The sequence below is a fragment of the Poromitra crassiceps genome, assembly GCF_964638095.1.
Source record: "Poromitra crassiceps genome assembly, chromosome: 23".
Taxonomy (NCBI): domain Eukaryota; kingdom Metazoa; phylum Chordata; class Actinopteri; order Beryciformes; family Melamphaidae; genus Poromitra; species Poromitra crassiceps.
This window is the reverse complement of record NC_139639.1, coordinates 1950938-1964340: the sequence shown is the minus strand read 5'-3', so window position 1 is coordinate 1964340 and position 13403 is coordinate 1950938. Positions and strand designations below refer to the sequence as shown.

General features: G+C 46.5%; 1 protein-coding gene across 1 annotated transcript; it reads left to right on the top strand.

The window, feature by feature from the left end:
- Nucleotides 1–1009: 1009 nt before the first annotated feature.
- LOC310797347 (uncharacterized protein) lies at nt 1010–13302 on the top strand (the record flags this gene model as incomplete). Its single annotated transcript, XM_083659718.1, has 18 exons — nt 1010–2872; nt 3924–4056; nt 5358–5478; nt 5597–5701; nt 6275–6365; nt 6505–6654; nt 6913–6966; nt 7482–7582; nt 7850–7978; nt 8179–8275; nt 8366–8429; nt 9373–9509; nt 9597–9826; nt 10016–10087; nt 10670–10880; nt 11726–11824; nt 12527–12715; nt 13060–13302. 18 exons carry the CDS (start codon nt 1010–1012, stop codon nt 13300–13302), a joined length of 4089 nt encoding a protein of 1362 aa, XP_083515844.1.
- Between the last annotated feature and the right edge of the window lie 101 nt (nt 13303–13403).

Genomic DNA, 13403 nt, shown 5'->3' with positions numbered 1-13403 from the left:
AAGGAGTATTATTGTTGGCAGTTGTTGTATTTTAGAAGTCAAGAAGCGCGGCACAGAGCTATACATTGTGCTGCAGTGGCACAGTGAAAACACAACACACATATTAGCCTAGTCGATAGAAATTCTGAACAGTACCATAATATTGCCTATTATCGATAATTAATAACAAATTTATGGATTTGACCATCATAAATCAGACCATGCTATTCGCTCCATAAACGCCTCATGTTGGCAATCCGGTATGCTAGAAAATGCCCATTTCCTCAGTCATATTCACACGTTGCTGGGTCGTTTTGTAATATTTCCGACAGTACATGAAGGCAGCAATTGTCCCAGCAGGAGCAGCAACTGATTGTAAATACCTGCGTGAAGTGAAGGCCTCTGTAAACAAGTTTGGAAACGATTCGCAGTCTCTTGACGGACGGAACAACTGCTAACCTTCAGATGAACAGTGAGTGTGCGTAGTCTATTCAGCAGTTTGTTCATTTTAACAGTATTAGCTGCAAATGAAATGCTCATGGGTAGGCAGGCCTGTGTTTGTTTCTCTCAGATCTAATTTAGCCTACCTACACAGTGTGTAGGGTTTTGGCAATTAATCCTTAATTAATAAATTGACAATTAAAGTGTATCACCTCGTTTCAAATGCCTCTTCCAGGAGACGGTTTGGCGGTGGTGTTGGTGAAGAAGACTGCATGGAGACTGTGAGGTTTACAGACCAAGAACCTGCTAATTAGTGTTTGTTGCTGTCACCTGCTGCCCAACAAAGTGTAATCTCTCCACATTCAGCACCAGCTCAGTAGGATATATCTCCAGCATAATTGTTTGCCTTATCGCCAGCATTCCACTGTAGACTACCAGCAAATTCTCAGAGTTAAGCCCTGATATACTCCACACATCTATGCCAGCTCAACACTGGCCCAGGTGCTCTGGTTGACAGTAGATTTCTCACCAGGAGGGTACTTCCTCAGCTCCTCTGTCTTCCACTTCCCGGAGGTGCCTCCATTCCCAGATGATGCGGACGGATGGCAAAGGCCGGAGTGCCTCCCCTCACAGGATAACCTACAAGTCCGACTTCCACGCCATCAAATGCTCCTTTGACAGCGGGACCACTCGACCGCCAGGGACCAAAGCTGCCGTGCCCCCAGCTAGCTTGACGTCCAGCCTGTCGTCGGATCCCATAATGTCCCACACCGGCAGCACAGTGAGTAGAGGGAGGCCCCTCAGCACCAGGGGCGCCAAGATCAGAGACAACATCTTCCTCCAGATGGACAGCCAGCAGCTAAAACAAGATGGCGGACCGCCGCCGAGTCCGACCTCTGGCCCCACTGCCCTTGTGGCTCCCCAACCTCCTCGCCTGCAGCTCCAACCCTCGTCTTTCCGTGACCCCGGCGCCAGCGCGGAACCCTCTCTGCTGGAGGAGATCGTTGAGATGGACAGAGCCGCTCTGGCTCAGAAGTTCTCCGTGACCCGGAAGCTGTTTGAGACCAAGGTGATGGAGGTTGGTGCTAGGGTTATCGCTGTCAGGGGATGCAAGGCGATGGCGGATGGGAGAGGAGATGGGGAAGAGGGCAGGGGAGGTGTCAGCCAGATGGAGAACGAAGAGGAGGATGGCGTAGATGAGGTGAAATCATCAGACCTACCCGTCATAAGCATTTCCTCACCAAACGCAGAGCCTCCCGCACCCACCTCACTGCCAAGCCGCCCAAAATCCCTTCCCTCAATGCAACAACACCAGCCTCCATCACCTAATTCCATAGCTGATGCCTCATCTAGAGTAGAAGAGCCCGAATGCCTTGTAGATCCTCCTGCATCAGATGCCTCCAGGCAAGTGTCGGACGACACACAAGCTCTGTCCTACCTCAATGTTCATACGGCGACATCCCACAGAGAGGAAGGCGCATCGGCGGGAGGAGAAACCGCCTGCTCGACCCCCGAGGAGCCGGTGAGGGCAGAACTTGTAGACGTGAAGAACGAGTCATCGGAGAGCGACGAGAACGAGGAAGAGGGGCGGAGGAGGAGAGATGGAAATGGGAGACAGGACATGGAGGGAAAGTATAGGGAGGAAATGGTGGAGGCCCTGGTGGACGATGTGTTTCAAGAAACCGGTGTGGAAAAGTCGCCGGGATGTGAACCGCCTGTAGACCCTCATGTGGTGGAACACAGAATGGAACCAAGAGTGGGAGAAGATGAAAACCGAAAGGAGTTCTCTTCCAGCACGCCATCCAAAAGCGAGACTAAGGATGACGACGGGGAAACGGGAAGAGACAAGTACCAGCAAGTGACTGAACACTGGGAGGGTGAAAGGGAGGGGCAGACAGATCACAACAGACCGTTCAGTGCAGGGGCTGAACAGCCCATAGAAGAGGAGGACAAGAGAGAGAAAACGAGAGAGGAGGTGGTGGAGGTAAGGGCCGGACAGGAAGTGGAGGTAAGGGCCGGACAGGAAGAGGGAGGCAAGATGGCAGACGAGGAGGTTGACCGGGAAGAAAAGTTGCACAGCGAGGGAGGTCAAGGTGGACAGAGAGGATGCCTACCAGAGGAGCATGCCAAAGTGGAAGTCAAAGGAGAGAAGTGCAGCAGAGGAGCTGCTGAGGGCAAAGGTGATGTAGGAGGAGGGAGAGAGAACCAAACGGGATCCACGCTTGTCTGCGGGATCGAGAACGAGGCTTTCGTGTACGAACGCGAACGGGAATCTCATCCTGAGGATTCAAAATCACAGCGTCGAGAGAGCTCTCCGGATCCGCCGGAGCGGCTGTCGTTGGACTACGTAGAGATCCCCGGTGTTCCCGGACTGGCCGACGATCAGGACGCTGACGAGGCAGCGGGTTCTTCTGGGAAGAGGAAGGTCAAGTTCACCACAGCACCGATCAAGGTGAGGAGATGCAATAAGAGGAGTGTTTAGCCTAAAGCCATGTTTCTGATCCACGAGAGGAGGTAAAGGCAAGATGCCACTTGCTTCACTGTCAGGGTTTAGCTTAGAGCTGCACTGATGCAACAGCACACTAAACATTCCTGTGTGTGTGTGTGTGTGTGTGTGTGTGTGTGTGTGTGTGTGTGTGTGTGTGTGTGTGTGACATGATACACTGTTGTTGTAGTGCTAACTTAAAGGAACAGTTCACCCAAAAATGTAATTCCGTCATCATCTGCTCACCCTCATGCCAGTTGAAACACAGGTGAAGTTTGTCCCAATTTGCTTTCAAAGTGAAGGAAACGCACACCGTGGAGTCTCTCTGAGGTGCTGCTGGTGACTGATGGAGAAAAATCCAACGATAAAGAAGAGGAAACCACACACTCTGGCTCTAGATGCAAACATGTTTAAGATTTATTGACAACATTACGACCCGATGGCCTTTGTCAAGTCATATCATCATAAGTATGCCTGTATTGTATAACACAGGGAGATTTGCCAGCACAACTGGAGAGAAAACCAGTCACCATTGACTTCATACTGATGATGACAGAATCTTCATTTTTGGGTGAACTGTTTCTTTAAACACTGGTTTTTGTCAGGTTGACCAGTAAAGTGTGTGTGTGTGTGTGTGTGTGTGTGTGTGGGGATGTTTTCTGCAACTCTCCCCATAACGATGCATAATATAAATATACCTAGCTCAAGTCAGGATGGCACCCAGGCACACACTCGCCCTCTCTCCCTCTCTCTCTGACTCTTATCACACAAGATCTGCCAACATAAACAGTGTCTTGTTGTGTCAATAGCTGCAGATGGCTGTCTTCGCACTCTGCTCCTCCCGATGGCAACACGCGGCAGTGCACGTTTTTTTATAAGCAGTGTTTACATCGGTGTTGATGTACTGTCAAGTCGAGGCCGCAGCATTGATTTCTTAAAACGTGCGTTTAATATCTATTGACTTAAACCTCATTGTCCACGCCTCCCCCCCCCCCCCCCCTCCCCCGCTGTCTCTCAGGTGTACAGCACCTACTCGAACGAAGACTACGACAGGCGCAACGAGAACATCGACCCGGTGTCGGCCTCGGCCGAGTACGAGCTGGAGAAGAGAGTGGACAAGATGGACGTGTTCGCAGTGGAGATAGAAAAGGGTTGGTGGTGGTGTCTCCATCTGTCCCTCTTGTGTCTCTCTTCCTAAACCTCTTGTCTTACTGTACTCTTATGTCTTATTTGTTTGTGTTTTTCACTCTAACCATCTGCCCGGATTCTGTTGCAAGCGTTCAAAATGAAGCTGTAAAAACCGCCGAGATGACACTCAGCGGGGCTGTACGTCAAAAAAGAATCAATGCGTTTGACGTGTGCAGGGCTTAGAGGGGGGGGGGTGTTGCCGTCATCCTGACAGCCTTGTTACCTGCTCAGCATGAAGAAGTGCTGAGCAGACCCTGTGCCTCACTGAGCAGACCCTGTGCCTCGCTGAGCAGACCCTGTGCCTCGCTGAGCAGACCCTGTGCCTCGCTGAGCAGACCCTGTGCCTCGCTGAGCAGACCCTGTGCCTCGCTGAGCAGGACCCTGTGCCTCGCTGAGCAGACCCTGTGCCTCGCTGAGCAGACCCTGTGCCTCGCTGAGCAGACCCTGTGCCTCGCTGAGCAGACCCTGTGCCTCGCTGAGCAGACCCTGTGCCTCGCTGAGCAGACCCTGTGCCTCGCTGAGTCTCACCTGAAAGCAGCTGCTTTCATATCTTATCAGAGACCTCCAGTGACTGGAGTCGGCTGTGTGACTAGAGATGAGTCAACCCAGTTCAACCCACTGTTTCTCTGGGTTTTTTTGTTTTACGCGCGCTGCCTCTCGCCTAGCGTTCTTTTAGCTCCCATCTTTCAATTCCATTTGTAACCATCTCTATGATGACTCTGTTCTCCCGCATGAACTGATTTCACCAAGTAACAAGTTGTTCCTGGACCAACATTCTTTCCTAGTATGGGCCGGGAAAACCCCCGCCCCCGAACTTATTTGATTGGTCGCCGCAATTGCTTCTTCCTGAAAAAGTAAAAAAAGATGTGGTTAAGATTAGGGTGAGGGTTTTCTTATCTAACGAGGAGCAGACCCTAACCCTAACCACATTCTTGTACTTGTCTAAACCTAATGTCTAACCCTAATGTTTTATAGAAATGTGTGTGGTTCGCCCGGGAGTCCTTTTCCTTTCCTTTTTTCCCTTACCTTTTCCATTTAGCCATAGGACCGAGCTCACCCTGAGCTGCACTTTTTTCACACCCTAACCCGAATCGTAACCACATTTTTTCCCCTTGCCGCACGTTTTCAGCGAGAAGCAATTGCGCCGACCAATCAAATGAGTTCGGGGGCGGGGTTTTCCCGGCCCATACAAGGAAGACATGTTGATCCAGGAACAACTGTTACTTGGTGAAATCAGATCGTGCCTGTTCTCCTGTTCTTCCAGGAGATGAGGGTCTGGGCATCAGTATAATAGGGATGGGTGTGGGGGCCGACCAGGGCCTGGAGAAGCTGGGAATCTTCGTCAAAACCATCACTGAAGGAGGAGCTACACAGAAGGATGCAAGGTAAGTTACCACCACGATCACATGACTACTGCAGATTAAAAGAAGCAAGACTCTTATCTTTGTGTGTGTGTGTGTGTGTGTGTGTGTGTGTGCGTGTGTGCGTGCGTGTGCGTGGTAGGATTCAGGTGAATGACCAGATAGTGGAGGTGGACGGGGTGAGTTTGGTCGGCGTCTCCCAGCTGTTTGCAGCCACAGTCCTCAAGAATACATCAGGCCTGGTCAGGTAAGTTCTACTGTTTCAATGCTAAGAGTGGAGGTTGAAGTGTGCATCAACCAAAATAGACGTTGACTGGAGTTGAGTGCTTAGCCAAAAACACCAAAATTAGCACATCCAAAAATACAAGTAGCCTACAGGTACTTCTTTATTGGCACACAATGGTGCTTTTTATATCTTTGTGTAAATTGAATTGAAAGGTGAGTACTCTGCCATACTGATTTTATTTTCGGATGTGCTACTTTTTCAATGCTGCCCCCCACCCACAGTAAGAGGCTTTCTGACAGATAGTGGCCTGTATTTCTATACATTGCTATGCCTTTGATTGTGGTGGAGAGAATGGTCAGGGGTGTAAGGTCTCTCCCATCAGTGATTTGGGCACTGGCATATTTTTGCATGAATGTTGATGTATCAGTTAAAAAAAATTGAAATTAAAAAAGTACATAAAAGAATGAAAGTTATTTAAAGATACAGTAGATCAGTGTTGGCAAGTTCAAAAGGAAAGTTTGCTTCACCGGATGCTGCTTTTTGAAGATGTCTTTGTCCATGTTTGTTATTAAACGTTGTTCTCTTCTGCTGCAGGTTTGTGATTGGCCGAGAGAAGCAGGGGGTGGAGAGCGAGGTGGCACGGCTGATCAACGAAAGCCTGGAAATGGACGAACCAAGCCGAAAGGTGCGTTTCCTAAGAGGAGGGGAGTGTGAGGTCTGTCTGTTAAGGATCCTGTACGTATGGTTTGATTACTCTGTGTGTGTGTGCGTGTGTGTGTGTGTGTGTGTGTGTGTGTGTGTGTGTGTGTGTGTGTGTGAGACAGAGGGCGATTGTACGAGATGGAGGTGACGACACTGATGGCGGCACGTCAGAGAAGGACTCGGTGGAAGAGGAAGAAGGCGAGGAGGAAGACGAGGGTTTGTCCGTACTGTCCAGTCTCGACAACTCTCAGCTGTGCCTCAAATACCAGCAGGTACTTTACATTCAACAAGATTTCCATCAAGATAACAGAGAATTCCCCCCCGATACGATCATCTTAAAATAAGCTACTTTATTTAGATTTTTCCCCACCCCCATTTTTCACAAGTCTTATTAAAAAACAATGGATTGGTAGTTGGTATCATCTGTTACTTGGGGGGTTTAGCCTATCAGTATTAGTATGAGCAGTGTAAAAGTGGCATTGGTACGTCCGCATTTACCCAAATTCTCTTTGGTTTTCCACTCTTTATAGCTCCAGGCAAAACTACATTGCAGAACAGCCCAACTTCACAAAGCTAGGGAAAAGGTAGGTCACTCTGCTGAGATTGAGATCTCGTGCACACACGCACGTGCACACACACGCACGTGTGTGCACGTGTGTGTGTGTGCGCACACACGCACACACCAATACTGTACTCACTACTTAATACACTACATTTGCCTCCACGTTTAGAACAGTCTGACCCATTTAACTGTCTATGAAATGGCTCAGTGTGGAGTTATTAGGACACGGGCCACGTTCCAACACACTTCTCCACGTCAGCCCTCCTCTCCTGCCTTTCCCTTGAAGTCATCACTGCTGTGACATAACTGGGTTGCTGCAAAAGCTTCTCAGCAGAAAGTCTGGCTTTCTTCTCTCCAACTGTGTCGGATCAGTGAATGCTTAATTTGTTGCATCGAAAAATATTTTATTCGAGAGGATTGGGAGGAGAGTAAGGTGAGGCCACGTAAACATCTCTTTCTCCAATTCCGGGAAAGGTTTTTGACATATACTGTATGACGGACGTAAATAAATACATGCATACATGCTCTGTCCCCCAGTTGAAGGTATGGCAGGAGCACCAGGACTGTTGGGAGAGCCAGAGGGCTCAGCTGGAGCAAAGAGCAGAGGATGAAGAAGAGAAAGCTGAGAAACTAGAGAAGTACTATACTATGAGCACTATGCACTGTTGCTAATATAGATTATATAGATATGATTATATAGATATAGAATATATAGATATGATCGTTAGTCAAATTGATCTGAATACATACAGATCTGGCAAAAAGACGGGTTGGAACCTACAGTATTAAGGCATGCAAAAAGGATAATCATGTTAATGATTATGATTAAGAAGATGATTATGAAGATGGTGATGATGGTTAAGAGGATGTTGATTACCCCTCACCCCCCCTCCCCCGCTGATCAGGTATTGGCAAGAGGCCCAGACCCTGTGTAGGGTCGTGAGCCAGCGATTGGCTGATGCCCAGGGCCAATCGGAGAGCCTGGAGATTAAATACAGCAAGGCCAAGAGACTGGTCAGGGAATACCAGAACAGGTAATTCATGTTTTGAAAGGTGCTATATAAATAAAGTTGATTATTATTATTATTAATATTATTAATATTATAAACTCTACATAACCCTCTGACTATTTGGAATATTACTCATAAATGACACCAAAAACAAATAAGAACAAACAAAAGAGTTAAATATGGGTTTTGAGTTTTGGATAACGTGCGGTGCTTTGTCTATGCAGAGAGGAGGAGTGGGAGAGGAGAGAGGCAGAGCTGAGGAGAGAAATGGACGAGCGAGATAAGAAACACAGAGAGACTGTGGAGAGACTGCAAATGCAGGTGAGAGGAGATGTCTCTCGTTCCCACATGGATTGACTTCATTGAAGCTGCCATTTCTCTGTGGTCACTGTTCCATGCTGTCCGTCACAGCTAGAGAGAAAAGAGCAGCCAGTGCCTGAAAGAAATAATCACTCTCTGGACTCTTCGCTCACAGGTAGGCAGCTTCGTTGTTACACCTCCATGGCTGGACAGTGTAGCAGTTGTGATAGCAGTGTGAGAGTGCTGCCTTACTGTATGTATGTCTGCTATAAGTCTCTCTATGCCTGGCTGAATGTTTAGCTGCTGGCAAGTGATCATTTTATAACATACAATTTTTATTTTATTTTTTTACAACGGCGATGACATCAAAACTATGAAATGACACAAATGGAATTATGTAGCGACCAAAAAAAGTGTGAAACAAATCAAATCAAAATGATCTTATATTTTAGATTCTTTGAAGTAGCCAACTTCTTTCTTGATGGAAAGGCTTTGGAAAGAAATTCATACATTGATCAGGCATCGGCATCACTATTAAGACAGTGGTCTTCAACAAGGGATCCGGGACCCCCAGGGGCTCCACAGAGGTACTGCAGGGTGTCTGCCCTTTTTTCTTTTGTCAAAGTACGGTAGTTTGTGGAAAAAAAATTAATTGTATTTTAGACAAAAAGGTAAACTCCAAGCATTAATAGGCAATAATAAGCTCTTTTGAAATATATATTTGCAAAGCGAATCTGATTAATGTAATCTATTAATGAAAGGAAGTGTGTGAATCCTAAAATCCTGGTGTGCGCTGGATTATAAATGTTGTTATAGGCCAAAATGCAACAAAATTGTATTTATCTTTAAATTGTAGGGGGTCCCTGCTCTGTTTCTCTATCTGAAAAAGGTTGAAGACCTCTGGTCTAAGAAATACATTTCAAGGATTTAAGCATAAGCCTTGAGATCAAAAATGGATTTGAATTTAAGATGATGGAAAACACAGTACATTCAATCAGGTGTGTCCACAGATTTGACTGGTAGTGTATTGTATATCCTATAATCCCCCCTCCCCTGACCTCTTGGAAAAATGAGATTTTGCCGCTGACTAAGAAAATGTGTGTATGTTTGTGTGTCAGGTCCAGACTGGTGTATTCCAGTACCTGATACAGGCCGTCTAGACTCAAGCGCCCACAGAGCCAGAGCTCAGCTGGCCCAGAAAGCCAAGCGCCACCCACCCTCTCGGGACAAACTCAGGGAGAGCTTTAAAAGACAGGTTAGACGCAGACTTCGGGATTTTTTTTTTGACTTTTGAACGTGCTAACCGGTCACACACACGCACATGCCCCTCTCATCCCTATAGGAGGAGGAAGCTCGGAAACCGCACGAGAAGTCGTCAACGGCTGCTCCCACAGCGGGGCAGAGGGGCAACAGAAGTGACCGGTCCAGTAGCTCGTCTTTCTCGGTCTTCGGGCCCCAGACCAACGCCGCCCCCGTCTTCACCCCGCCTAGCCACATCACCGACGGGGTCTCCCCCTCGCCCACCAAATCCTCGGCATCCAGAAAATCCAAAAGGAAATTCCCTGACTTCAGGTGCAGCAAGGGTCTCGATCTTCTGAGTATCTCACAGTAGCTGATGGATTGTACAGTTTATCAGCCACAAGGAACCTCTGGGGAACCTCTGTTGGTTACCTGCCAAAGTGGCTGCTGCAGTTAGACACAGTAAATGTATCCACCGCAGATGAGCTCCTCATGCCTGGTATCTCTGCTCTAATCTCTCAGTGGCCTTCGGAAGTCTCTCGGCAGACGGAGCAGAAGCGATAAGAAGAGTAGAAGGTCCGTGGATATTAACAGGTCTGATGAGGTTACACGTACAGTTACACACAACCAAAACATCATGGCTTTCTTTCAAACTTCAACAGTTAATGTGGATTTCTCCCCCAGTGACCTTTAAATAATAAATGGATTGCATATCTTTAATCCAATTTATTTATGGTACCTTAACTTATTATTATCTTATCTATTATGATTAACATCTATTTTAAGTCGCTGGTTTTTACCTTTCAGTTGTCTTACCTTGTATCAGTTTATCAATTAATTTGATCCTTGTCTTCTTTTAATTGTAAAGCACTTTGGAGCAACTGTGTTTTGAAAAGTCCTCTAATAATAATAATAATAATAACAACAACAACAACAACAACCAAACATGAACTATTATTATTGTTACAGTATAATAATTATTACTATAGATTCCAATTGATATCACCTTTATTGTGGTGCATATCTGAATTTGAGTGATGGAATCTAGGTTAAAAGAACATTTTCATGTATAAAGCCCAATATAAGCGTTGAGAGTTTCAAATCACAAATGTGGTACAGCAGTATATTGACTCACTCGTACACGAAACTGTTCCTGACTGTGTCGTTTGCCACCAGGGGCTCGTGCAGTGACCTGGTGGGCAGGCCCATGGGAATCTCTCCGTCAGGCTCGGTCACCTCCATGCCCGCGTCCTGCCTGCCGTTCCCCTGGTTCGGAGAGCGGGGGCGGGAGAAGGAGGGCGAGGACGCGGAGAGAGGCCGCGAGAGGCTCCGCTCCGTCTCCAGCACCAGCTTGCCCTACCTCACCACCACGGGTAGACGGGACCAGGTGAGGGAACACACACACACACACTCTGTCCCATCTTCCTGATCTCAATCCCACTCTAGATATCTTAATACAAGCATGCACATGCATTATAGTGCATAGTAGGGCTGTGGCGATTCACTTATCTCCCGATTCGATACTATCACGATTCTTGGGTGCCGATTCGATTTATATTGCGATTCTTAAGTATTGCAATTCTACGATTATTGCGATTCGATATTACGATTTATTGCGATTTTTGTTTCTTTTTTTCTTTTCTTTTTTCAGTTTGTTTGCTTTTTTACACTAGATTAGAACATGGGAAAAGTTGAATAATATACTAGAGACTGTATATTATATCATGAGTAGGGCTGGGCGATATAGTTAAAAACAGGGGCGGACTGGGATCATAATTCAGGCCGGGCATTAGATACCAAGCAGGCCAGGCCGATGTGGGCCGACGCGCGTGAAATTTGGGCCGTTTGAAGCCCAATTTGGGCCGTTGAAGCCAGATTTGGGCCGTTTGAAGTCCAATTTTACAATGAGATGCACCCACTTTAACCCTGAAGTGTAATTATTACTTAACTACGGTAACTAATAAAGTAATAAAACCACTAGTAAACCAGTAGGCGGCGTCTGGCCTGCTGTTCAGTGAGTGGCCTGACTGCAAGCACCAAATTTTTTTTTTTTTTTTTTTTTTTTTTTTTGCGATTATCGATTCTGGAATAAAAAATCGATAAAAAAAATCGTGACATTAAAAATCGCGATACTTAGGTGAATCGATTTTTTTCCCCCACCCCTAGTGCATAGGCAGGTAAACGTGGTGGATGTAGTAGTAGGCAGCCTGGGTTTGTGTCTGTTGCTTCCAGAGCATTGGATCTCCAGTGGGCAGCTCCAGCGTGGCGGGGCTGGTCTCTGATCACTCGCTCTCTGGACACTCGCACACTTTCACCTTTTCCTCCACTGAGGTGAGTCTATCCCTCCCTTTATCACTCTTGTTCTTCCTTCCTTCCCCATGGAGTGTCTGTCCTTTGCCAACTCATCTTTCCTTTCTTTTCTCAAAGCTTAATTATTTTATAAATAAATAATATTTTATATATATATATATATATATATATATATATATATATATATATATATATATATATATATATATACCGGTATATATATATTTATTTTAAATCACATTCTCCTTTTTTTTCTCCTCCGTCTACTACTCAGGGTTCCTACACAGGTGTGAAAATTCTGGAAAAGTATTAAACATTAATTGGATAATTTCCATGTTCCCAATAGTTTGAGAATTTGAAAAAATGTCTGTAAAAGTATGGAAAATGTTGTGGTTCAGGTCCGATAACACACATAATTATAGCTTTTATGTTGAGTCCACCGTTTTTGTTGATAAAGAATAATCTTCAGACAGTGTTTCTCTCATTACCCAGCCACTGTCAGCATGCATTATATTAAATGGCCACCAAAATCAAATCCAGTCAAGAACATCGGATCTGCCTGGAAAAATTATGTCTATCCATGCAAGATGTCGGATCTGTGTAAATTGAACACCAGACGGAATCGTCAAAACAAATGATGCTGATCTGGAAAACGTATGGATTTGTTTTCACTTGAAATTGTGTAGGGAACCCTGTCTTATGTATAAAATTGTGTCATGTCAGACCTTGGATGATGACCCAGTTCCCGCTCATAACAACAACCAATGGCAGAGTCGACCTCTCTTGGAGTGGACCAACCAGCAGGTTTGCCTGTGGCTGATTGGCATGAGCATGGACCAATACACGGGCGAATTCACTGCCAGAGGCGTGGACGGGACGCAGCTGCTCAACATGGACAGCGAGAAACTCAAGGTGAGCTGTTAGTTTGTGGTTCGTCCCAGAAGACACTAATGTGTCATGTCCTTTTCTCTGTCCCCTCTTCATATTTGAGTACCGGTAGTTGCAAGAAGATGTTAAGGAAGACATGATCATTTACAGAATGTGGGATGAAACGAACTCTTTTCCCCCACATTTGATCATCTGAAGTTGTTTTCTATTGTCAATTGTCATATCTTACAATTGGTTTTGTGACAATATCCATAGCCTCTGGATTTATAATTCATTCTCTAAGTGTAACACAGCCTGAAAATTAGGTTGTGAACTCCACTGTCTACTTGGCCCCATTCTCTCTTCCCTTTCCTCCTCCCTCTCTCCAGGCTCTGGGGGTCAGCAGCCAGGCCGACCGCTCGGCCCTGAAGAGGAGGCTGAAGGAGATGAGGAAACAAGAGGAGAGAGAGCAGCGCGAGCGAGAGAAGACACTGAAGGAGGAGAAGGAGAGGGAGAAGAACGAGCTGGTGCAGCGGGGGAGAGAGAGGAGGAGGACCATGGGACAGAAGGCCGTGAAGGAGCTGGAGACCACGCGCGGCAGCCGGACAGTAAGAACTGAGTCGCTCTTATGAGAAGCTGTTCCATCGGCATCGGAAGCACAACATCACATTTCAAACCCACACCGCTTTCGTCGGATCTCTGTACAACTACATAAGCTTTCTGTTTTGTGTTG